Source organism: Pelodiscus sinensis, chromosome 8, assembly GCF_052426305.1.
Source record: "Pelodiscus sinensis isolate ZL-2025 chromosome 8, ASM5242630v1, whole genome shotgun sequence".
In the NCBI taxonomy this organism is placed as follows: Eukaryota; Metazoa; Chordata; order Testudines; family Trionychidae; genus Pelodiscus; species Pelodiscus sinensis.
This window is the reverse complement of record NC_143059.1, coordinates 31142924-31169645: the sequence shown is the minus strand read 5'-3', so window position 1 is coordinate 31169645 and position 26722 is coordinate 31142924. Positions and strand designations below refer to the sequence as shown.

Sequence of the window (26722 nt, the reverse complement as noted above, 5' to 3'; positions counted from 1 at the left end):
CTGGTAGCCTCATCTACGCCTCTGTCGCCAGAGGCATGTAGTCTAGACGTACCCTTAGTTTTGTCCACAAAACCCTGTAGTCTAGACACACACCCTGATGCTACTGGACTATTTGCTGTAAGTTTTTTCATGTCAGCAACGTAGCTGGGAAACTCGTGGGCGCCGCGGCTGCGCGTGCTGGCAACTCTGCCGAGTGCCGGTGCGGCCTTTTCGGCACCTTTCCGAATCTACTGGTCACTAAGTGCAAGCGCGCGCTCCTGGGCACGGCGGCACCCCGGCCACGTGCGCACCGAGCCCGCCCGCGGGTCTGTGCGCCAGGCATATGGGCACTGAACGCACGTGTCCCCAGCGCGTGTCCAGCAGCCTGGGTGGCTCTCCGGCCAGCCTGGCCCAAGGGACCCGCGCAAGGGCCTAGTCCCCGCTCGCGCGGCCTCTCCGCCAGGGGAGTCGCCTCCCCGCGGGCGGCAGAAGCGCCGGGAGGGCCCCTTAGAGCCGCGTGCCTGGAGCGGGAGCGGTCCCAGCAGCTCGCGTAGCAGCAGCTGCCACAGGCCGCCGTCGCTCCCGCCTCCTGGGCTGCTCCTCCCCGCAAGTCCCGCCGCCTGTCCCCGCCTCCCCCTCCCTTCTCGGCCGTCGGCCCCCGGGTTTCCTGCTGCTGGCGGAGGCCGAGGGAGAAGGTGGCGGTGGAGGCGGTGGACGGAGAGAAAACGCCGCGGAGCGGGAGAAGCGAGGCGGCTGCTGCCCGCCCACCCCCACTGAGTCCAGCGCCGCCCCCACCACCTCCTCCTTCAGCGTCTCTGCCCCTTCCCTCCCCCCAGCCACCTACCTCCCCCAGCAGCCGGGACAATAGCGCAGGGAGATGTCCTCCTCCGGCGGCCACCAGCACAGCCAGAGCCGGGCCATCCCCACCAGGACGGTGCCCATCAGCGACGCTACGCAGCTACCTCATGACTATTGCACCACGCCCGGCGGGACCCTGTTTTCCACCACCCCTGGAGGTAAGAGCGCCCCACCCCTACCTCTGCGAGCTAGGCCGAGGCATCCGTCTGTGCGCGCACCACGCTCCTCCGTGCAACCAGCTGCGGGGCGAGGTGTATGCAATTAACGGGAGACAGATCTGCAGCCAAGCACATGCAATTAACGTTACCCGACAGGCAGTTTTAATGGGGGCGGGGGAGAGAAGAAAGGGCATGCAGTTAAATGGGGGAGGGGAATTTGCAGAGAAAGGGGTGCATACAATTAATACTACACTGGGTGCTGTCGAGGAGAGGGAAGTGCAGGAATTGGTCATATGCGGGGCAGGCGCGATTCCCACCACGTCTGAAGCACTGGAGTTTGTTACTCCTCATGTGGTAGGGGTCAGGAGCTCATCTACAGGATCTCCTCTTTTCCGTCTTCGCTGGGGTTCTCAAAGCAAAGGGGCATGGGCTAGTGCTTTCCAGGAGCAGAGCCTCTGGAGAAGAGCAAAGAGAAACAGTTGCACCGGAGATCACTGTAAAGAGGGAGGGGGGAGACAACAGCACGAAAAAGACTTTCCCTCTGTGCATTTAATAGTAATGTTGGGATTTGGGGGAGGGGAGGAGCTTGCTTTGGGTCTGGAGCCAGTTACACTGGATCCCAAACGCTTCCTTCGTTAGTGTGGGGTTAGTGGTGGGATATTTGTAAACAAGGCCTAAGAGGCTAGGACGAGCCAGTGACTGTTGCACAATAGGAGGGGAGGAGTAAGGGGAATTCTCCAGCAGCTGCAGCAAGGAGGGAAACGCGAACTCCGCCAAGAACTCGGACGCCCCCAGTGTGAAACCTGCCTCTGGCCCTCACCACGAGGGCGGGGGATTCCTTTAGCCCTGAGTACATCGGTGAGCGTGGAGGGCTCAGTTTAAGGAAGTGCTAGTTTTGCAGGCGAACACGGATGTAGATAATGCAGCAATCGACAGATAGGCCTGTTCTTGGAAAACCAGGCCTGTATAAACCTATGGTTATGCCTGCTGCTCGTGTTGATTTTATCAAGAGCTCAATAGGAGCCAAAACATAGGAGCATCGGAGATCCTGTCTGTGCTTAACCGTGTCATCTTCCCACAGGCAAGGCTGTTCTGTGAAATATTCCTCCCCATTGCCCCCAAATAAAAATCGTTTAACAGCAAGTCCCATCATATGTTACATGTCTTGATAGTTGCAGAAGCCATAGAGGCTGACATACATGCAAGACAGGATTCCTGAGCTAAATATTGATTACGTTCCCCTGAGGGGGAGCTATTAGAAAAGCACTCACAGATATTTCAGAGGCAAAGCTGTTTTGTTGTTAAATAGTCAAGCAGCCATTTCACTGTAGCTTTCAGAGACGCTTTAAAAATAATACCCTAGTTCCTGGCTTAGATCAATGGCAAAATATGTGGAAATAAATTATTAGTGGAACTCGAATCTATCCTGATTGTCAAAGAGGACTAAAATAATAATATTCAGGGCTGAAAACCTGCTGCTCTTTTGGGGTATGGTATGGTTGTCTCAAAGCCCAGACCTCCTATTTCCCCTCCATTTTAGGCTCAACTTTACTTCCATTCCTGTTAAACTGGATGTTGTTTGCCCATTCATTGTTCTTTGTTTTATGCATATAAAATTATGAATTTATATAACCTACATTTCATGGATGGGTAGTCAGTGAATACATGAATTCTACATCATTTAAGTCTTGCTCTACTCTCTTTTTCTTGCACCTATAACTTTTCTCTGTTGACTGTAAACATGTTTGTGTCTGTTATTGGTATCTGCTAAAGAAGCAAACCTATCTTGACTTTATCATTTGCTGGATTTGCAGATGGCTATAAAAATGTAAACATTAGTATAACTTTTTTGTGGTTGCCAGAAAGTAGCAAAGACAGCTCAGTGGTGTGTGCATTTCACAGGCCAAGACTGATTAAAATTGCTGGATCCCCTTGTGTATCCTTCCTCCATATTAGGTATTTTAAAACTCGTTCTGGCTATTAAACTATGAAGTGGGGTCTTGCTTCTGTTGTGATATTTTGTGTTGGCAGGAGGTGACTTGCCGTTAAAAATTATTTGTAAATGAAGGAGAAAAATGAAGGAGAAAAATAATTATTATTAGAAGTATATGCAGAATATGACATAGAACCTGGATAAGAGGAACATAATATTAGCAAATGAGTGTAACACACATTCTTGTTCAGAATTTACTGTGGGTTGTGAAATACCTACTTGATGTGGCATTGTAGAATGTATTATACTGCTGGTACCGAATCTTTTAAAGCAGTGGTCTCCAACCTTTTTACACCCATGATCACTTTTTAAATGGCAGGGCAAGCCAAGATGTACCCCATCCCATCCCTAAGACCCCATCCTCTCCTTTCCCTTCCTCTTCACCATTTGTTGTCCCCAACCCTTACTCACTCTCACTGGGTTGAGACATGAGATGCGGGCTTGGGGTGGGAATAAGGGATTTGGGTGTGTGGGAAGGGGTGAGAGGTGCAAGCCCTGGGAGGGAATTTGGGCGCAGGAGGAGGTGGAGAAGGGGATGCTGGCTCAGAGAGGGGACTCCAGGCTGGAGAGTGTTGTAGTCAGGTGGAGGGTCAGGGTGCTGGAGCAAGCCACGGGCTTGTGGATGTGGGGGTGCAGGAGTTTGGGTTGGAGTATATGAGGGGCTCAGGGCAGGGGGGATTAGGTCAGCTGTGGCCAGTCCGCGGCTCTCCCTCCCCCAAAAGTGTGACTCATGAAGCTGCTCTTAGCCCACCCCAAATGGCCCCTAGTACCTCCTCCCCAGCTTTCCTGTGATCACCAGGTTGGTGATTCAAGATGGCGGCCATCGACAGGAGCCTAATATGCCAGAAAGCCTAAGATTGCTTGCTCCTTAAAGGGGCGGCCTCTTTTTTTTTTTCTTTTTTGCTTGATAATTCTGTGAGACTTCGCATTTTTTCCGCGGCTCTCTTTGTTAAATGAATTGGCCACCCCTGGATTAGGTGTATAATGGGCTCAGGGCATAGGTTTGTTGTGTGTGGATGGTGCAGGAGTGTTGTGGCACAAAACTGGGGATGTGGGTGGTGCAGGAATTTGGGGATGTGAGGGGCTCTGGGCAGGGGGTTCAGGTGTATGATGGATTTGGGTATGTGGGTGGTTCAGGAGTGCTATGATGTGTGGTCAGATGGGGGCTTGGCCCCAATTGGGGACTTGTTGGCCAGGCTTCATTTTTAAATAAAATACTATGTCCAACACAAAACATTTCAGCATTGTCTTTATTTATGGGAGGAACGGGGAACTTGTTTTGGGTAAGGGGCCATTGACCCACAGAAAAATCAGCTGGGGACCACACAAGCGAGATGCAAAAAAACAACCCCTCCAAAAATCCCCCAAGCCTCACTGATGTGGCCCCAGCTGAGACACCACACTCCCCTGTCACTTCTGCCCCATGGTGAGAGAGGGTAGGTCGGACTGAGGTTCAAGGCCTCAGGCCAGATTAACCCTTCTGTGGGTTGCAGGGTTAGTGGATTTTTGTCCCCAGGCTCTGACGTGGGGCCAAAAATGAGGGAGCCAGTGTACGAGACAGGGCTGCCAGTGAGTGGTATAGGGATGAGGGTGCAGAATGTGAAAAGTAGGGTACAGGAGCAAGCTGAGGGTAGGTGTCTGGGCAGGACAGGATGGTGGTGGGAGTCTGTCTAGGGAGCAGCAGCGGGATCCTGGTGGGGGTCTGGCCTGGGGCCATAGTGTTGGTGGCCAGGGTCTGGCCAGGTGACAGGAGGTTAGTGGGGGGCCTGACCAGAGGGCAGGAGCAGGGTGCTGGTGCGGGTTTGGCCAGAGAGCAGCATCAGGGTCCTGGTGGGTGTCTGGCTTGAAACCAGAGGCCAGGTGCTGGTGGGAGTCTGGCCAGGGGGCAAGTGACAGGGTTCTGGTGGGGGTCTGGCCAATGGAAGGGGGCAGGTGCTGGTTGGGGATCTTGCCAGGGAGCAGCAGCAGGATCCTGGTGAGTGTCTGGCCTGGGGTCAGGGGCTAGGGTACTGGTGGGGGTGTGGGCAGGGTACTGGCGGGGGTCTGGCCAAGGGAGAGGGGGCAGGAGCAGCTCGGCTGGTACCTGGAAGTCTCCAGGGATGAGACTCTCTGGGGCAGGATCTGCTGGCAGCGCTGGAAGAAGCCCAAGTGAGGCTCCTTTAAGAAATCCAGCTGTTCCAGATCATGTGCCACCATCTTAACTACACGCCCCACCCTCCTCCCTGCCTTCCTGGAGCACTTGGAAGGAAGGGAAGACAAGAAAGCTTGTGCGTTCACTGTTGTGAGCGGGGGAGGAGTGCGCACTTTCTCGTCTTCCCTTCTTTCCTCGTGCTGCCTTCCTTTCTGCGGCATGGCAGAGAAGTCCTGAGGCTCCACACCAGATCCGGCTCTGGATCTGGCATGGAGCCGCAGGGCTTCCCCCAACCCCACCCCCCATGCCGCAGGAAGCCGGAGCTAACTATTTTTGCAGGAGGCTGTAGTACCATCTCAGTCTCCTCATTTGGGGTGGAGGGCGCTGGGAATACTGCCTCGCCATTGTCTGGCAGAGCCCCCACAATCGACAAGTCAATCGTGAGCAACTGGTTGGTACCACAGTTTTAAAGATTTATGGATGATGATTTTAAAAACTTCATAAAATGACACAATTTTTTAGAAGGTAAAGAATATCAATATTTGACCTCAGAGGTTTGTGCTAGTGTACAGTATGGTTCTGTTGTGTTAAGAGCAGGGTTTCTGGACTTTGTGTTCCTATTTTTCCTTAGCTTACATTTTAAAAATTATTCTGGGACAAGAATACCCCACAGGAGCTTCACATCTGTACTTTTGCTGTCCAGAAGCACCAGAATGAAATCGACTGGAATCTGTTTGCTGCTTCTGCTGCAGAATATAAACAGGAGAAAGAGAGGCACAAAGGGTTTTGGATGGATGCTTTAGAATTTGGGGTGCAGAGGAAAGCTGAGCAAGTTTGCCTTGTCTTCCACATCACACCCCTTATCTTGCATTACACTTCCCAGCAGGACCAGCAGAGTGCAGTTGACTGGAATAGTTAGTTTCACTTTGTCCTTCTTTGTGCCTTGGTGGGCTTATAGAGGAGTTAAGTTCTGCCTTGTTCAGCCTGGTGTGGTCAGGAAGAAGTAACATTTAGATAGAACATGTTCATTGGGAGATCCCAGAATCCCACAACAAAAAGAGGCACAGTTAAATAAATATGAGGAGACATGCACAGAAGAAATGGGAAAGGAAATTATGAAAATAAAGGGTGGGAGGAGATACATTTTTAATTAAATCAAAGCGTGAGTGAGAGGGAAAGAGAGGTGAACCTCAAAAATAAACTCATCTTTCTGAAAAATATATGAATTTAAAAAGCAGTAAACTTCTTCCTCCTCATGACTCCTGCAACAAGCCACATTGCTTGATTCAGTGTCAGATGTGACAGTTCAGTGAATGGTTCAGTGATTCTGAGAGTCCCAAAAAGAAAATGATGTTAAGTGCGAATTAGTATGTTGCATTATTTCGTTACTTAATATTTTGTACTTTGTTAAAACTTTACAGGGTCAAATCCGTGAACACTGAACAATACTAATGCTAAGTAATTTTTCACACAGTTCACATTTTCCTTTCCTCCTCTCCTGCTTCCATTCAGTGTGTTCTTGATGGTTTTATTTTCAGGGCTCGCCAAACCACGGCGAGCCCCGCTCGCCAGCCATGCTATCCGGCAATCTGCGCATGTGCAGATCGTTCTGCGCATGTGCAGATCGCCCGAACTCGGCTCTTCCGGGTTGCAATCTACTCGTCACAGGCAAGTAGATTGTATTATTTGTCAAGCCCTGTTTATTTTAATGGAGTATTTGAATATTCAGGTTATAAATAGGTCAGTGGTAGCTGCATCTGGATGCCTTTTAAATGGATCACTCAGAGAAATAAAGGAGCTATGGCTTTAGCTTGAGCCCATTGTACTATAGGAAGCCCCTTCTTTACGACAGCCCGATTTACGACCTCCCGCACTTATGACCTTTTCCATAAGTGCGGAAGGGGCTGAAATCCTCCAACTTACGTCCTCGGCCCCCGCATTTACAACGGCGTACAACGCCTGTCGTAAATGCGAGCTCGAGATACGACACCCCCGACTTGCGATGCTATCCCCGGAGCCGATCGAGTCGCAAGTTGGGGGCAGCCTGTACAAGCAGACACTGAAAACGTCTTTGTCCCACACATGCTGCCAAGGTATCTTAATCATAATCTTTAGTCTGCTATAACACTTTTGTGCTCTGCACGTACCTAACATTACAGGTGGTTCTGCCACTTAGTACAGATCTGTTTTGTATCTGATGTCGCTGTTTTGATCTTTCATTTGGCAGTGTCTGCATAAGTATCGAATTGTGTGCTTATTTTTGTGATGTCAAAATATCCCTGGTGTTTAGGATAGTGCCATCACTCTGCACTTAAAACACATTTCATCCAAGAATATCAAAGTACATTACAAAGATGGGAAATACTACTGTATTATATCAGAGCAGGTAAGACAGACAACTGTCAGGTCTGATCTAGATCAGGCTCGGGCAAAATATGGCCCACAGGCCGGATCTGGCCGTCAGAGGCAGAGGGGAGCCCCAGGCAGGTTCCCCAGCTTATCCTGCGCACTGTGCAGAAATGCAGCTGCAGAGCTTCATTTCTGTTTCAAAACTGGAGGGGGCGGGGAGTTTTAGGAGCCGCCCCGTCTCCAGCACATTCCCATTGGCCGGTTTCTGGGAGAAACCGGCCAATGGAAGGTGCTTGTTAGAATAACAGGCAACTAAGAAGAATCACGCCCTCTCTCCTGGGCTCAGTTATTCATGAAGCACATGGCCAGGCAGGCTGGGCTGGCTGGGAAACATTTTAAGCTAGGCAGGCAGGCAGGAAGGGGGCTAGTTTGGCAGCCACAGCCTGCTTCTGGCACCCCAGCCCTTTCCTGCCCCAACTTTCTGCCCCCTGTACTCAACATACCCAAACTCTCTTACACCCTCCCTCCCTTCCCCCCAGATCTGACACCCCAGTCTCCTGCCCCACATCACAATCCCCTCCTATCCTAGGTCACATCCCAAGCCCCTGCACTCCAGTCCCCTGCCCTAGGTCACAACCAGCTGCTTCATCCCAATTCCCTCCCAGACTCCAGTCTCCCTCTTGCACCCCAGTCCCTTACCCCAAGCTTCTTTCTGCACCCAACCTCCATTCCAGACCCTGCATCTTCTCCATTAATATCATGGAAGAGTGTGGCCCTCGACCACTTTCCAAAATCTTGGAGTAGCCCCCCATGAAAAATTATTGCCCACCCCGATCTAGATGGTATTGGTCCTGCCATGAAGGCAGAGGACTGGACTTGATGATCTCTCAAGGTCCTTTCCAATTCTAGTATTCTATTATTCTATGATTAATCTCTATTTTACAGATTGGGCTCAGTTTTCTTATGAGATTAAGTGTTTTACCAAGGTTTATAAGAGAAGTGGCGGTGTCAGGCATAGACCGAAACAACTCCCCAGTTCCCTGCTCCATAGAATTGTTGCCTTCCAGTAAAATACACCCAAAACAACGGATCACTGTTAGGGATGTACTAGTGTAGTTGATTAACCAATTAATCAACGGGCAAAAGTTTATAGTTTAATGCTATAGACTACACACATTCTCTCCCGCCAGTAAATTTTTTAGTGGGCTGGCCAGCAGCCCTGCTCAGAGCCTGCTTGCACTGGGTCTGCTGCAGCTCTGCATTTAAAGTGTATTAGGAGCTAGGTGGGAAGGCAGCCCAGCTCAGTTCCGGCTCAAACCAGGTCTAGGAGCTCAGCCCCCAGCGTCCCACACAAGGGCTGCTGCCACCCTGCGCTGTTGCTTCTGCATCTGAGGCAGTAGTGTGGGACAACAGGCATCCAGTCTGCGAGGAAAGCTAGTTTTTAAACTGGCTCCTCATACAGATCAGCTCCTGCCTGGCACACTGCACTGCTGCCTCTGTATCAGAGGCAACAGTGTGGAGTGGTAGGGGGCTCCTTGGGAGTGGGATCAGAGCGCACTGGCTGCTGGTCCCACTCCCGGGGACTATAGAATAGTTGAGTAAGCAATACAAATTCATAAGGTTAATCGACTAGTCAATTAATCAATATTTACCATCCCTATTCACTGTCAGTGTTCCCTCTAAATTTTTATGTCTATGTGCAAAATGAATTTTGACACATCACCTCCATATTGGTGCACATACCAATATTCATTCTGCACATGTACAGTCTGTGGTGGGGATGGGGCTGAGGGGTTTGGAATGTGGGAGGCAGCTCAATGTTGGGGGAATGAGGGACTGAGGATGAGGTGTTTGGGGGGCAGGAGGGAGCTCCAGATTGGGGCCAAAAAGCTTGGAGTGTGGGTGGGGGCTCAGGGCAAGAGGATGGAGTGGAGGGATGGGGTCTGGGCAGAAGTTAGGATGAGGAGGGGCTCAGGGTTTTGGTGTGAAGTCTAGAAGGGGCTATGGTGGTGGAGGGGGCTCAAGACAGGGCATTGGGCATGAGAGGCACTTACATGGGAGCAGCTCCCATTAGGTAGTGGTGTGGAGCAGGTAACTCCATGCTGACCCATTCTCATTTGCAGATACTGCCCCCCGCAGTTCCCATTGGCCATGATTCTCAGCCAATGGGAGCTGTGGGGACAGAGCTTCCCGGCGCTCGCAGAAGACAGCAGTACACGGAACTACCTATTGCCCCCTCCTCCTTCCCAAAAAAGTGCTGCCCCAGAACACAGAGGCTTTACAAGTTGCAGCCCCTAAAACAGGCCTGCACAACTCGGAAAGTGGTGAGGGCTATATTACTCCAAAGAAAACAGCTGCGGGACACAAGTAGGGTTTCCAGATGCTCTCCCAAAAAATACCCAACACTCAGGCTTTTTGTCGAGCAAAAAAAAAACAACAACCCCACACCGCCTGGCTTCAGCATGCAACCACAGGAGGCTTTCATCCAGTGCCCAGCCAGAAATTCAGAAAATACCGGACATTGCACATGTCCGATATTTTCTGAATTTTTTTTACCGGGCAGAGATCGCAAATACTGGGCTGTCTGGTACAAAACCGGACAGCTGGCAACCCTAGCTGCAAGGGTAGATTTGGGAGGTGGGTGATACTTTATTAAGAATTTTTCAATTAAATCAGGCCTGCACAACATACGGCTCCCAGTGATCTTACCCTCTCCTCTCCCAGCATTACCCTGTCCCCTCTCCCACTGACTCCTCCCCTCCTGCCCCTTTGCTCATTGTTTCCACTTGGCCCCCTGGCATTTGTCTCTCCTGCACCCTGTCCCTTGGTGCCTTCCCCTTTCTCCTGACCTGTCCCCCTCCCCTCAGAACAAGCCCTTCCCCTCCCCTACCTTGCTTCTGCCTTCCAGTTTGCGGGGCTGCCGGAGCCTTTTTGAATCCAGCAGTCGCCGGCTGTGACGTCACGATGCCACATCACACCAGCGTCCTGGCGTCTGCCGGCGTCCCACCCTCTGGCTCGCGCTCTGCCTCCTTGCACAGGAACTGCTCACAGGCAGCCTGGCGGCAAGTATCGCCACACTTCCCCCTCCCCGGCGGCGCTCCGCTCCTCCGCCCGGCCAGCGGATCGGATGGGGCCACATCGCCTGTAGTTGTCACGGGCTGCACAGTGAGCCCCTGCGGGCCGCATGTCGTGCAGTCCTGCCCTAAAACCTCTTTAATATGGCCTGGCTGCTGGCTCCGGAGGAGCCCATTTCTTGCCTGGCTGCTGCACTTCCTGTCGGAGAGTTCCTTCAGCCTCAGAAAGGAGATGGCGCAGCCAGAAGAGATATGCACTCTTCTGGCACCAGCAGGGCAAGCAGGGAGCTGCTGTGGCAAGGGAGAAGGAGCCTCCCCCATCCACAGCAGCCCTGAATCTCTTCACAGGGCTTATTAGGCAGCTGTGTGGCTGTTCACTTACTTTGCACATTTGGACAGAAATCACTGTCAGGTCTATTTACCTGTTTTCCTTATTTTTCTGTCCTCACTGTTATGCAAGAGCCCTCTGTATTGGAAACATTTTGAGTGTGGCTGAGGACACCTATAAGGGATAGGGAATTAGGGATGTAAGCAACTAGTCGACTAGACAACTATCCAATAAGCAAAAGATTACTGGATAGGCAGTCCCTCAACTAGTTGCTTCCTTCCACCCACCTCCACCCACACCCGTTGCCTTTGGGAAACAGGAGCCAGTGTGGGGGGAGCTGGCTTAAAAGCGAGTTCCCCCAGCATCGTCTCCACGGGGGGCAGGTCAAGCTGGCGGGTAGCAGGAATTGGGTACAAGTCAAGAATCAGCTGATTCCCAGCTCGCTCTCAGTCCCAGACACTGCACCTCTGCTTTTTAAATATATTAAGAGCCTGTTGGTTGGGGGACCCTGCGCAGGTGGGGACAGCTAGTTCCTGGCTTGCGCTGGGTCCCGTGCTGCATTTTAGTCTTTTGAATGTACATTTTAACGTCTAAAGCGCAGCAGGGTGAACCTTGCACGAGCTGGGACAGCTGATTCTCTGCTTGTGCTGGGTCCCTCCTGCTACACTTTAGCCTTTTAAATGTAATAATAGCCAACAGGTTCTTAATGCATGTAAAAGGCAGAGCAGCAGCGGGGTTAGTTCCCTGGCTAGGAGCTAATCCTGCTGCGGCTCCCCGCTTATTGACTAATCGACTAGTCAATGGAAAATCCATCAACTAGTTAATTAAACTATATTTAACTTACCTGTAGGGAATGTGCGGAAACAGAATCCAAGTTGGGCACTTTGGGAACATTAGCAGCCAGCAGAAACTAAGGACCAGCAACACAGAATTCTGAATGAGGATACTGAGGCTTTAGCTAGGATAAATTCTCCCATTTGTACAAAGTCCCTTCTGTTTTCTGGAAACAGCTGCCTGTCCTTTTGAGTTCATGGTGGTACTTTAATTTGAAAGCTTTGACTGTACCTTGTCACCTGTCATGGACATTGAATGTTTTCCCACATTGACAGAAATCGTTATATGAAAGAGATCTTACCTTTAATAACCTTCCTTCTGCAGAAGGCTTCTGGCACTGTTTTGAGGTGAGCCAGTGCTTAATATTTCTGCCTTCAGCCTCTCTTTGCAGCAAGTCTGGGCCTGCCACCAACAGAGGCTGATCCACACCAGCAGCTCCTGTCTGTGGAGGTGGGTTCCATGCTCCCTGCAGACAGGGGCTGCTGTCACGGTGCAGTCTCTGTCTCCAGGGAGCTCAGACCCCCGCACAGACATGGACTGCTGCCACCCTGTGCTGCTGCCTCAGTGTTGGGAGCTGGTGTGTGTGGGAAGCTGTTTTTTAAAAATGGCTCACCTTGTGAACCAGCTGCCTCCTGCCAACTCACACTGCTGCTTCTGATACAGAGGCAGCAGTACGGAGTGGCAGGGGGCTCCCTGGGAATGGGCCTGGGAGCACACTGGCTGCTGGCCCCACCTTCGGGGTCTGTTGAGAAACATTTTATGTGGTTAAACGACTATTCAGTTACACGCCATCTAACATCCCTGAAATGTAGCGACAATGGCCCACCAGGGGCTAACTCTGGCAAACTGTTGCCATTTTATTGCGCACCCCTGCATTAGCTCATTTGGCCACAGCATGACACTAGGAGATCATGTTCAGTTGGTTAGCTGCCATGCCCGCCTAAATCTTTTTCAGTCACTGCTTCCAAGGATAGAGTCCACCGTCCTGTAAGTTTGGCCGCCTTCTTTTTTCCCCAGATGTAGATGCACTCATAAGTGCATGTGATTTGTGTGTGTCCATTTTGCTGTGTAATGTACATATGGATTGCATGGATAAATTACTACTCTGGACTTTATTCTGCTTGCACATTATAAATGTGATCAAGTCATGATTACTTGTACCTAAGCTACCATTAAATTTAGTTCTGTGATCGGTGCCTTTGCCCTTTTATTTGTTAGGACAAGCTCTAATATAGAATTCACCCATCTTGGCTGCAACACTTTTTAAGTTAGGAATCTGCCCTCTGTAATGCTTAGAAATTCCAAGGATGTTTTAGTACTGGCACCATGAGAGCTCTAGCATGTCACTAAAGGTATGTCTAGACTACACGCCTCTGTTGCCAGAGGCGTTTAAATTGACATACCGACATAGTCAATGAAGCGGGGATTTAAATATCCCCTGCTTCGTTAGAATAAAAATGGCCACCACGTTGTGCTGGCTCAGCAGTTTGTCAGCACAAAGCGGCAGTCAAGACAGGGATCAGTTGGCAAGGAAAGCCTTTGCCGACCGATCCTGTAAACCTCGTTGCACAAGGTATAAGTGATCGGTCGGCAAAGGCTTTCCTTGCTGACCGATCGCCATCTTGACTGCTGCTTTGTGCCAACAAACAGCTGAGCTGGCACAACACAGTGGCCATTTTTATTCTAATGAAGCGGGGGATATTTAAATCCCCGCTTCATTGACTGTCGGTATGTCTAATTTACATGCCTCTGCTGACAGAGGCATGTAGTCTAGACATAACTGTAGATTGGAATGCCATGGGATCACACTTTCCTTTCCTGCTCATCATACAAAGATGAGTAAGAAAGTGGTCCTCCTGTTTCCCAGTGTGATTTGTTTGTCGCAAACACCAACTAGTAACCTGTTTTATGCTTTCGGTGTTAGGGCATTGATCCATTAATCCCTCAAGATCATTATCTTCTCAGTTATCAGAGATTTGGAAACAGATAATGCCATTTTTACATAGTGTCATTTCCTGTCCCCTCTTCCTCACTTAATCCTTCCTAAATGGGCTCATCACAGGTAATAGTAACAGTGGGCAGGTGCTGACATCACAAAATCTGTTGCCATGATTGGCACTCATGGGTATAGAAGCCATACCCTGTCCTTTTCCCTCACCATCCCACCAGGTTACACTAGAACCGTGGTCACCAACAGGTCGATCGAGGCGTCCTGTCCGCCCCGCCCCCATTTCCCTCCCACCCCCGAGAAGCCCCACTACTTACCTCAAGTGAAAATGGAGGTAGTGTCGGCTTCCCGGGGATGGACAGAAGTCCCGCAGCTTAGCGCCACTTCCGGCGACCCTGGAAGTGCACTAGCTGCTCTGCTAGGTGTACTGCGGGAGGGAGCATTGGCTCCCTGCACCGCACATGAGGGGTGAGTCAGCCCCGGGGGAGGCGCGCAAGGGGTTTTCTGCCACGCGCTGGGCGGTTGGCCTCGGGGCAGGCATGCACGCGGGGCTTTCCTGCGCTGGGAGGGTTGGCCCTGGGGTAGGCACACGCTGGTTTCCCTCGGCGGGGGGAATCCTGGGAGGAGGCAGATGCAGGGGACTCTCTGCCTCCACTGGCACCCCACTCCCCAGCCACAGAACTCTGTCCCCACTCCCCTGTCCCCAGCCACAGAACACTGTCCCCACTCCCGTCCCCACTCCCCGAACGCTATCCCCACTCCCCTGACCCCAGCCAGAGAACTCTGTCCCCACTCTCCTGTCCCCATTCCCCTGACCCCAGCCACAGAACACTGTCCCCACTCTCCTGTCCCCATTCCCCGAACTTTGTCCCTATTTCTGTCCCCACTCCCTGAACTCTGTCCCCACTGGCACCCTGTCCCCAGCTGCAGAACCCTGTCCTCTGCCCTCCCAGCACCCTGTTCCCTTTCCCCTGCCCCGAGCCGCAGAACTCTGTCCTCACAAAATGTATAATTATAAATGCTTCATTTTAGATTTAAATAGCATGAATAAAAAACAGACCATTTATTTCATAACTATAAACGTGTGGTTTTAATTGTATGTATCACATAATTTAAAAATAAACTGTTTATCAGAGTGTGTAAGTAAGGGCTGGGGTTAGCAAGTGATGGACAGGAGGAGAACAGAGAGGGCGGGGCTTCAAGGAAGGGGCGGGGCGGTAGATCTTCGCCTGTTCTGAGATTTAAAAAGTGATTGTGGGTGTAAAAAGGTTGGAGATCACTGCACTAGAAGCACGTTGGAGATTGCATTATCAAGTCCATGTTGTCCTATACTATTGATAAATAGAAGACCGCTGACCAGAGCTGTCAGTCGGCATCTTTTGCAAACACTACATTAAAAGTTGTAAAAGTTAATTATGATCAGTGAGTCTTTTTTGGGCTTTGTAGTGTCTATAATGTTAAACTTGAGCAAGTCGACTTCATCTTATTTGGTGTTCATATGGAGCTTGGGACATAGGGAATGTTGATGTTTGTTGTACAGTTTGAAAAAACACTGAAGAGTTTGAAATTAAGTTGCCTAGCGGTTCCTTCCTTTTATTGCTTCCTTGGGTAACAGAAAGAGATTGAAATGTGGAGTTGGGGAGGACTAGTTTCAATATAAGACTTATTTTGTATTCCCATTTTGAGGGCACAGTGAGTTGGCTCAAGTGTGTCAATTCTCCAGTGCTGGACATAGTTTTGACTTGAGAGCCCCTACATGTAGAATGTTTGGGGCTTTCTTTCCTATGTGGCCTGGTGACATGTATTTTTAATCTGTGCCTCTTTAAGATTGTAGGAGTAGGGTTGGGGGGAGAAGGCCTTTGAACTGAGTTACAAGGCAGGTACTCTCTGTAAATGGAACAGCAGATGTGATTGGTGTTAATATAGCTCCCAAGCCCAGATGCTTCTTTTATTTCATTTCCATTTTATTTTACCAGCTTGGTGATGAGATTCCAAGTGCCTCTTTCCTCTGAATCCTGCTCACATTGACATAACATTATCAACATGTTCTGTGTGTATTCTTACTTGCTGATTTTTCTCGTTTTGTTTCACTATGTGCTAGGTACCCGAATCATCTACGACCGTAAATTTTTGTTAGATCGCCGCAATTCCCCCATGGCTCAGACGCCACCATGCCATCTCCCAAATATTCCAGGAGTCACCAGTCCAGGTACCACGGTTGAGGATTCCAAAGTGGAAGTAAACAATCTGAACAATCATGACAGGAAGCCTGCAGTGGGTAAGAGAGAATGGGTGATGGTTAATGTCTTTAAAGCTCCCTTGCTTGTCATATTAGTGGATCTTGTGCTCAGATACCATGGTGATGGGCTCATAAATACCCGAAGCCTGAAATTTAATATGTAGGTTTCCTTTGCCAGAGTTCTTTGTTTTCTGTAATGGTTCAGTAATTGTTTAAGTCTCAGGGACAGCGAAAGAGACTCATCTGGTTTCAGAAACTGGCCAATGGGATTGTGCTGGGGATGCAGCCATGAAGCACCACTCCCTCCTCCTGTCCAGGCTCACAGTTTGTGAAACACAAACAGCCCTGTGTCCACTTTTCTGAGTGGCATGCAGGGGCGGGGCAAGCAGGGGAGTCTGCCTGAGTCTCTCTGCTGCATCCATGGACTGGATCTAGTGACTTGGCAGGCCAGAACTGGCCCATGAAGGGTGTTTGTATGTGTACAAGGATGTGATTAAACAGGTAGGGTGTGTCAAGACTGGCATGATTTTGCGCAAAAACAGCTGCTTTTGTGCAAAATCTTGCCACCTGTCTACACTGGCCGCGAGTATTTGCGCAAGAAAACTGACTTTGTAATGTACAAAATCAGTGGTTCTTGCACAAATACTCCAACGCTCCCGCTCAAAGATAAGCTCTCTTGCGCAAGTATTCTTGCTCAAGAGGGCCAGTGTAGACAGCCACATTAATTTCTTGTGCAAGAGAGCATCTACACTGGCACGGTTGCTTTTGCGCAAAAGCAGATCTTTTGCGCAAAGTCACATGCCAGTATAGACGCTCTCTTGCACAAATACTTTTAACGGAAAAACTTTTCCGTTAAAAGTATTTGCGCAAAATCATGCCAGTCTAGACGCAGCCGTAGCTACTTCCTGCTGTATTGTATCTCCTCATTGATAATGGCCACTGGGTGGTTTTCAGTTTTTCTTTTTCTGTAATGAGAAATGGGTAGCAAAATTCATGCTTGTAACTTCAAAGAGACAGTGTCTCTTCCAGGAATATAGCCCTTTACATATACGAATTAATATTGAGCAATAACTAGGTTATTTGCATTGACATCTAGGCTGTAAACTGATCTTCATAGAATCCTTTGGCAAATAAATTCAAATGACAAAAAAATTGTGATATTTTGGTGATTTTTTTTTTGTAAGGCTGCCAACTTGAACTAGTGATTGCTGAGACAGGGCTGTCTTCTCCTGTCTTTAATGCACATTGTAAGTGATTGCAGTATCCCAAGAAGAGCATAATCTTCCATAATGAATTATCTGATTTTGCCCCCGACTGTTGTGCAAGGTTAATTATGGGAATGAAATCTGCCATTATATTATCTGCCAGAAAATATATTAGGAAATAGGGTTTGTAGAAGTGCAGTGATTGTCTTTTCTCTTGAGGACTTCCTGAGATCTATTTGTAATGCTGCTCTTTTTTCTGTTACCAGGGGATGATGCTCAGTTTGAGATGGACATCTGATTGCCCCAGAGCGTAACCATGGAGAGGCAGCAATTCCTGATACCTGTGCATACCCGATTCTGCTAATAGGATCAATAACTGAAAGGTGGAAGAGGAGGCGGCGGCGGCGGCAGCAGCAGTCTCCATTAGACTCCCCACCTCATCTTCCAAGTGCCAAAGGATAAGAAGACTAGCTCTCCCAACCCTTCCCCTCCCCTTTGTTTTTAACCCCCATCTCCCTGTTCTGTGACTGAATGGATGCCCTTGTCAAATTGTACAGAGCTGAGGAACACGCCGAGTGGAACCTTGGCATCTCGCACTTTAGAGGCAACCCGTCAAACCGTACACAAGCGAGAACGTACCTCCATCACCAATTGGATATTTATTGCAAATAGCAAAGGGGCCAAGGACTGGTGAATTTATGCTCAGTGGAGATGATATTTTGCCTGTATCCTTCCCTTCAGCCTCATCCCAACTCACAAAGGGCTTGTGTGCACACAGCAAGTAACCAATTGTAATAAGGTGTCTCAAATACTTTTGATCACTCACATTTTAAAAATTGCAAGGAACAGTGAGAGAGAGGTAAGAGTCTCTGCTCAGTATGAGTTTCTTTTCCTCAGTGGGCAGAGCACTCACTTAGGTAACTCTGGGGGGCCCTGGTTTCTAGTCCCACTTGTGACCTTTCTCCAAGACTCTGTGTGCCCCACAATAGTAACATGTTTTCTCATCTGGAGAAGCATAATCTTAATTCATCTTGTTCCTGCACCTCCTTGATTTTCTCCTCCCTTCCGTCCTCCCCTGTGCCCTCAAACTTCCTTTGGATAATATTTCTTGATCTTATGTATATTTAGAGGAGCATGTCAGTTCATTATATTGCTACTTCCTCCTCTTTCTTTCTCTCTTTCCATCCCAGAAGCATGTCACCCAAAACTACTTTCAAAAATTTAACCCTTTATTCCCTGAGTACTTTAAGTCCATCGATGCTAAATCAAAACGTTTTTTTCTGGCCTATCAGAGAAGGTTTTATTTTATTTTATCTTCAGGACTTCCTCCTTTTGCCTGTTAGTTTCTCCTGATTTCTTTGCTATTTTACCCTGTTGTCTATTCATATTGAAGGTATTAGAGTAATGGTTAATTTCCAACATCCCTTACCTCTCTTGCATTAGGAACAGTGTTTTGCCCACTAACAGTTTTAATGAAAACACTTAAAATTGAAACCTTAAACATTTATTAATACCTTCCATCAGAAGGGAAAAAGCAAATGTCAGCAAACTCTTTCTGAAGAACAGAGAGTCTGTTTTTCATCTTGCACTATCCTTCCTTTTAAAGTTCACCATGCTACTTTTATTCATTAGCGCCATTACTTTTCCGCCAAGACCCTTTGTTGGCAACTTTTATGTTCACTGCTGGGGTGTACATTGGCTGACTTGTAATATTGACCATTTACTTGTATGGGACATTTTTGTTCCATGTTTTCCAGTGCTGCTCCTGACTTGCTAAAAGGATTAGTTGAACTAGTGTGGATTTTGGCAAGAATGTGGTGCTTCCGGCCAATTCCTGTCTGGCCTAGCCTCTTGAAGTTTTTGGGAGGTTTGATTTAGTTGCTGAGGGAATTGCTCAAACTGTAGCTGGACTTGTTTCCCATTACCTGTGAGTCAGATATTTGCATAGTTCAGTTATAAATTGGAAAAGACCCTTGTTTTCTCCTTTAGTTTACAAAGGGGCACTTCACTTCTTTGCGGAAGGAAGTTTTCCTGAAAATCTCTCCCTTTTCCCTCATCCCTTCCAAATGTGAATAATGCAGGAGCCAAAACGCTTAATTTGCTCTCTCAGGAATACAGTAGACTCTGTAGTGGATGTGGAAAATACAAGGTCTTCTTAAAGCTTGGCTATGGCCAGAAAAGTGACAAAAACTACATCTCTGTCTTCTATTTATCTTCTGGCATTATTCCACCTATGTTTGGTATGAAGGATGCTATAAAAAGCTCAGTTGTACTTTGTGTTTCTCAGATCCAGTTTGCTCAGTTCAGACATTTCTAAAGTGCACTGTGAGGTCTGTCTCATATAGGAAATATTGTTTGACCTTTTTTTCCCCTTCATTCTGCTTCATGTATCACTACTACCAGTAGATTCAGAAATTTAGCAGGCAGTTTTGATGAAGCAGAACAGAATCCAGATTTACTCTGTAGTGCTGATAATACTAAAAACTTGGGTTTGTCAGTGAACTAAGCAGAGGTGATTTGGGAGAAACAGGAAAAATAAATGGGCTGCGATAAGGTATTGTTAGTCACTTTTCTCATGCTAGAGATACATTTTGTTGATAACTTCACAGCTTTACATAGTGCTGCACCAGGGGTTCAGCTATTTGACAACATATTGTGCAGCCAAAAACCTGTCACAACACTGAAAATGTCTCCCTAAATGTACAGTGCAGCAAGAGCTTCCATTATGCAACTGTCCTCTTAGCTGTTGGCTGACACATGTAAAATATGGATTACAGTACTACCCCCACATCACAGGGGTATTGTGAGGATAAATTCATTAGTATTTGAGTGACCATCAGATAACACAGAAGGATGTCATGAAAGTAGAGGTTGTGTTAAAAGCATCAGCATGTTGTGCAGTGACAGGTCTCTACTGTCTTTCTGCTTTCTCTCTTCCCCTGTCTCTTCTGGTTATGAAAAATGATGACTGAATTAAAAATAGTGCACTCAACAAGCTCTCTCACTTTTTGTTAATCAGTTTGGATAAGAAATTCTCACCTATTTTGCTCAGGGCTGAGTCCTGTAACATTAATGCCCATAAGAAACTATTCCAGGTAGTCATATTGCCACACACTGTCACTTTCAGTTTCACTTTGAATTTAGATTTGGATTAACCTGTTCTCTTAGCAATCAAGTACATCTTTGATAGCGGCCATGTGGAATAGGCCTTACCTGGAATAGGCCTAACCTAACTTCCACTTTGGTGTAATCCTGGTTGAACAATCAAAATGAGTTCAGTTGTTTGATATTTAAAATGGCACCATCAAACTAAAACATGTCCTTTCCTGTTAATAAAATTGATCCAAAATATAATATAATCTATTTTTACTTCCATTAATAATCTTGTTTACTACTTCCAGTACACTTAGCTTTGAACATGAAAAATGTTCAGTTACTTTACGATTCTTAAGTCCCACATGGCTACAACTACAGGGTAACACTTACTTACATGCAGTCTGAATGCTCTTGTTAAAACTGATGGGAAGATAATAAAGATGTTCAGTTTTGTAAATGATTTATTTTATTAAACCTGAAGTTTTGGGGGTTCCAGACATTATACAGGCCAGATCTTTCTCTGCATTAGGGCAGCTTTTTATCATCCCATCAGTGCCCTTTTTAACCAGTGTTAGGCTACTGCAGGATTCTCCATGCATCGTGAGATGCTTAAGTGTGCAGAGCCAATTATAGCAGTTCGTACACACAACTCCATTTTGCATCCAGCTCAGGAGACAAGGTTAGGGCAACCATTGGCTATAGTACTGGCTTCTTGGCAGAGTTAGACTTTGTCTACACTTGCAATAGATTGACAAAACTTGTGGTTCACAGATGCTTAAACATTCTCCTCTCTAAATGACAAAAGATTTGCCGTGGCAAATGCAAATGCAAACTTTGTCAGCAGGAGCACTCTGATGGGGGCTAGAAATATTTTGTCAGCAAAAGTCCTGACACAGCCTTGTTACATGACAGTGTAGACGTACCCTTAGATCAGCGTTTTTTGTAAGCTAAGCACTTCAGCAGCCACCCTGGAGAGATTCAGATGACACCCAGCAGATTACCAGAGTGTCTATAGCTGGCAACATGCATTTCTACTGGTGGTGCACATTTGTACATAGATGGAGGGAACTCTGCCTTAGAGTAGCACTTAGACTGCTCTAATCTGTGTTATGGGTCTACCTCTGAGATGGGGGAGCAGTTTTTTCCCCCTTGCCTAATATGCACAGCTTTAATCCTTATTTTTAACCATTAAAATAAACGGCCTGGACGATGTACTGGATTAGTGCAGGAACCTATTTCAGAATTTATCTCTAACCATAAGTAAATTTAGCAGATTCATCCTAATTCCTATTTATGCACTTCATAAAACCACAACCCAGTATGGGTTATGCTAAAAGTGCCCTAAGCCATTTTAACTGAATTAATTTTCACAATCTGCAGAATAGGGATGTAATGCTATAGACTACATGCACGTCCCCTTCCCCGCCCCCAACCAGTAAATTTTTTAGCAGGTTGGCCAGCAGCCCAGCTCAGCTCTGGCTCAGGCCGGGTCCGGGACCTATCCCCCGCTGTGGCTATGTATTCAAGTATATTAGGAGCTGGGCGTGCAGGCAGCCTGGCTCAGTTCCAGTTCACACTGGATCCAGGACCTCAGACATGCACACCCCAGACCGGGGTTCTGCCTCTTATCAGGGGCAGCAGCACAGGGTGACAAGAAGCCAGTCCACAAGAGGAGCTGGTTTTTAAACTGGCTCCCCTCATGGACTAGCTCCTGCTTGGCACCCCACACTGCTGCCAGCCCCACCCCCAGGGACTACAGAATAGTTGACTAACCAATAAGAATTCATGAGGTTACTTGACTATTCAATTAATTGATATTTAAGAACATAAGAACATAATGCAGAGCACTTTTTTTTAAAAACCAATTCTGTGAACAAAACAGTTCAAACTATCTGGTGCCTGGTCTACACTAAGGCTCCAGCTAACTTCAAAATCGGTTAGCTCAACTAATTTTAAACTAGTTGGAGGGGAGGGAGACTTCCCCGGCATATAGCAGACCAGTCTGAGATAATGGGCAGCTGCTACTCAGGAGAGGTACAGGATGAGACTGCCAAGGGGGATATAGCAGTAGAGCTGAAGGCAAACTAACATAGTCTGACTCTGTGCCTGGCTCTAGCTAGGGCTTTTGGTCTTCCTTCCATGAGTACTAAATTTGTATTTGGGGGGAAAAAAAAAAGATGGGGATGAATATACATTATTGCATCCTTTCCTCCAGTAATGCTGCGAGCACAAATGATGCAGGGTGATAGACAATGCTATAAGATGGTGTCTACCTTGGTTTCATTAGCATTTTCCATTAATCTTCTTGTGGCATTGTTCCTCAGGAGTACTATGCCCAGAGCCAGCCTTACCCCCCTAAACACTCCATTGCCAAGAAGGAAAAAAAAATCATACATTTCAAAAACAGACAGAAAACCCCTATTACCTCTCAAATGATCCACTGTCCCAGCTGGCGTGACCAATTTTCCCTTTCTTAGTTTTGGTTTGGTCTTTCTCAATGCTGATTTTAGTCTTGAGGGGGCTTCAATGATGTGATTTTTTTTTTAAAGAGCAATAGTACAGGGAACTCAAAATCCAAGTGCTGCTTGTTTAGACTTGATTGTGTTTAAATTAATTTTTTGCCCCTTTCAGTCACCTTCCTGCATCTTTGCCCTGAGAGGCATGCAGAATTTTGAAAAAAGGATCACAGCTTATATAAGAGAATGGCGATTGATGTAGAATAGTGACTTGTACTATAGAAACCTGCAGTCAACATTCACATCTGAGAATCAGTCTTCTCGCCTTGATTTTTATAACCAGTGTCAAGTTTTTCCTGATTTTGCACAGCACAGGTCACAATGCTGGTATGAAACCCTACTGAAGTCAGTGGGTCGCTGCACGGGTACAGGATTCTGTCAACGGAACTGATTACAGAAGTGTTGCTATCTACTGCATGGGATGGGTAAGGGTTGTTTCCTAGAGGCAGGCTAGCATTGACATTAAACCTAAAGTAATCTTTAAGCTTCTCAAAAATAGCATTACATCAGCAATTGTTGATGGCGGTTCATGTGCTGAATTGCCTATACTGAAAGCAGCATCTCCTCTGTGTGCCTAAGCGGAGGGGCCATATCTGACAATACTTGCCAGCTGCTTTATAGTGCCAAGAGCTATGAGAATTACTGATAAGCCATTTTGCGTCTTTGTCACCTAAGGTCTCCAAAGTTTTACAAAAGTGATGATTTCCTTTATAAGCTTTGATATCAGCAATGGAGCACCTCTGACAGAACTAATGCATGCTTCCATTCTGAATTAACTCTTCTTAATTATCTAATTATTCAGCCTGCGTGTATATCCTGTGGACCTGTGAGTCAGTCCTCTGAAACTGACCTTGGAGAAAGGAGAGAAGGATAAAATAGCTTCCAGTTATACTGTTCCCAGTGGATGTCTCTTGCAAGAAGCAGTCTCCTTTCAGCTCTAAATATTAGGAGTCAATTGTGGTTTAATTTTCAGTTGAATTGAGTGGTTGGTCTAAACCCCATGCTTGGTTGCTGTTTGGGCTTCTGCACTTCTCTGTGTTAAGAGTGGCCTGTGGTGCTGTCAGAAGTGCTGCTGGTCACACATTTATTATAAATCAGGTATATTAGCAGATGTATGGGAAGCTTGCACAGCACTTTCCTTCTCTGTGCCTTCTGCTTCTCTGTCATTGGCTATTAAACATCCTTCATTTCCACTACTTAATAGAATCTGTGCATGTGGCACGGAGCACGGCTCATCTTTCCTTTCCTCCTCCCCAGTGGTCTGTGAACTGGAAAAATCCCACATTTTTGACACCTTGACCATTTGCATTCAGGTTCCATCATTCAGACAAGTCAGTAGTCTTGGCTTGTTTCCATGCTGTTGAAAAGGCCAGTGTAATTCTTGCACGTGTGTTCCTTGTGATATAATACTTTAAATTTACCAGTTTTGCCATCAGAGGGCACTGTGATCCTCTCTAGACTATGATCTTGCACTTGGAATTGACCGTCCTTAAGGAAAATATGCTCCTCATAATTATCTATTTTTCCCAGTCTCTCTATTCATATCTAGGAAACCTCTAAATGGTCCCAGAATACAGGGGCTTTTTGTTGACACTCAGAAACCAGTCTCCAAGACACAACAAAATCCAATCCATTTTTTGGGAAAGGGTTAACCATTTGCTCATAGCTAAAGAAAGGAGAACTGCATCTTTGGAGTGACAGTGTGGTTATCTGTGTTTTTAATTTCATTTTTTCCACTTTTATTTCTGAACTATTTACCTTTTAACTCGTAGCTTTCCCTCCCAGACCCTAAAAAATGTGATGCTGTTCTTCACTGATCTCCTTTCACTGCACCTGCCCTTTTTGAGCTAGTATTCCTTTGCCTTAATTCCTAGTGCCTGTTCTGTGTTAATGATCCTGCCCTTGCTTACATGTGAAAAATACCACTTCATGACAAATCAGTATTTTTCCCCATGATCTGAACTCAAATTTAGTTTTGTAGTGGGACTCACTTGGCATCAAAGATGCCGGGCTTGCCTCTTTTTTGATAAGTGATTTGCAGCACCTAGATTTCAGTGGCCATCTTCTATCTGTTCTTCCCCTTAGTTGTCCATCTAGGGAAAACACCCCTTCACCTAAACTCATACTGGAGGTTTTTGTAATGCCTCTTGGTGGGGAGGGAGTGATGTAGTAAAAGGTGGGTACTCTTATGAGGCTCAATAGCACATCTCTCAAATCACCCCCTACTTCTGTCTAAATTCAGCCATTTCACACGGGCTTGGAATGAGCTTTCTTTTGTGCTTATAAATTGATCTAAAATTCTGATTCATAAAATTGGTGTTATAGAAATAAATACTTATTGTAGAGCATTATTTTAAGTTACTTGCCCTACTGTTATTGGGATTTATTCTCACATACAATGTTTGGCAGGTTGAGAAGTATGCTTTGATACTTCCCTGTTAAAATTGAGTGGTTATTCATCAAATGAGAAATCTCCACAGAAGGGCAGAGGCAGAGTATGTTCAAATTTAAATGTGGATGTTAATAGTGCACACAAATATATAAAAATAAATATATTTTACTTAAAATCCCAGGAAGTCTTGTTAGAGTCTTGGATAGAGCAGCACAGGGAAGATTAACTTTGCTAAATAAGAAGGGCAAATAGCTGCTGTGTGAAGTATCCATTTTAGCAGAGCAACTCTTCTCACAAAATTGCTCTAGAAACCAAAATCAAAGGATAATTAACCTAAAACAGGAGCCAAGAGTAACATGCAGTATCTGTTAGTCACACTAGAAGTGAAAGAAAAAAAATCAAGGGCAGCAAGTATCCTGGTTCCTAGTGACACTGGGAATAAAACAGTGACTTCCCCGTTCTGCTTCCCTTGTCCATATCTGCATCACTGCGAGATGGGGACCCAGTGCCTTTCTTCACCTCAGATAGGAAAGCGGCAGCATTGCAAAACACTCTTTGCTGAGTTGTGAAGGTGTCTTAGGAGAGCACAGAGGACAGTACCAATCGTATGATATTTCATGGGTGTCTGAGACACATTTTTAAACTCATTGTTCTTAGAAAGCCTTTATAAATTTTAAAAAGTCCCATTGTCAGCTCCTTCTTTTCTCCCTTTCCTATCCCACCTCCTTTCAATTTTAAATGTTATTTTGGCTGAAAAGCAGAGACTGCCTGAATAGTCACTGGGCAGCTTCTGTACAATTCAGTTTTTTACTGTCCTTTAAACAAACAGGTGTTTGGGGAAAAGCTCTCAATAATGGTTGCTGTTACAAGATCAATAAAGGTCTTGATTATATTAAACTGTTGTTGGGTTTCAATTTATTTGAGGAGTTTCCTGTGTGTGACAGGAAGTCAGGATCTCTTTAAAAAATTGACCTATTGCTTTCAGGCTTTTTGTAAAGAGTCTTCCAATCTATTTTGTGGTTAAAATATTAAAAGGCCAAATGAAAAGTGACGGACATTTGGGGAGCAGATTTTTCTGTCCATTTTCTTCCCTTCTTCATGGAACTTGCATTTCTAGGTGAGGGTTATTTGATGGGACTCCCTAATCAATAGGGGAAAGCTGCTGCAGTTGGGTGATATTTAACGTAGAGGCTCACTAAGCCCCCCGCCTCAGACACTAACCAACCCACCACTTGCTCAGTTCCTTCTTGCTGGAATACTCAGTGGGAGTATGGACGTGTTTGGCGACAAATTCTATACCCCAGGGGGTCTGCAGCTGTGAGTGAGCAACCAACAAGCTCTTCTTAGCTGATAGGCCTTCAACTTCTGGAGTGCGTTGGTTTAAATTCAGAGAGTTGATCCTACTGGATTCTAGTACAGAGTTCTCTGCTCTCCTGGAGGAGGGCAAGGCAGTATCAAGAACATTTCTGCAAGCCATTTCGGGCTCTGCTGGTTCCATACCCAGGACCATGAGCACTGCGATCATGGTGAGGTGCAGTGCTAGGTTACAAGCCTCAGGCATACTCCCTGAAGTCCAGAACACTATTCAGGATTTACCCTTCAATTGTGCAGGGCTTTTTGAG

General features: G+C 46.8%; 2 protein-coding genes across 3 annotated transcripts in view; one reads left to right on the top strand and one right to left on the bottom strand.

Moving 5' to 3' along the window:
* LRRC20 (leucine rich repeat containing 20) overlaps window positions 1–1127 on the bottom strand; it is a 254866-nt gene extending 253739 nt beyond the window's left edge. The window contains exon 1 of one of the 2 annotated variants that reach the window (XM_025184483.3): window positions 1017–1127. The gene's annotated coding sequence lies outside the window, so the exon portion shown is untranslated. Of the gene's footprint in view, window positions 1–823; window positions 962–1016 lie in introns of those variants that run through there. The other variant, XM_006122779.5, reaches the window with a different exon arrangement.
* Window positions 857–25997, top strand: EIF4EBP2 (eukaryotic translation initiation factor 4E binding protein 2). The gene is made up of 3 exons (XM_006122777.4): window positions 857–995; window positions 15754–15930; window positions 17363–25997. Exons 1-3 carry the CDS (start codon window positions 857–859, stop codon window positions 17392–17394), a joined length of 348 nt encoding a protein of 115 aa, XP_006122839.1. The 3' UTR covers window positions 17395–25997.
* Window positions 25998–26722: the final 725 nt, after the last annotated feature.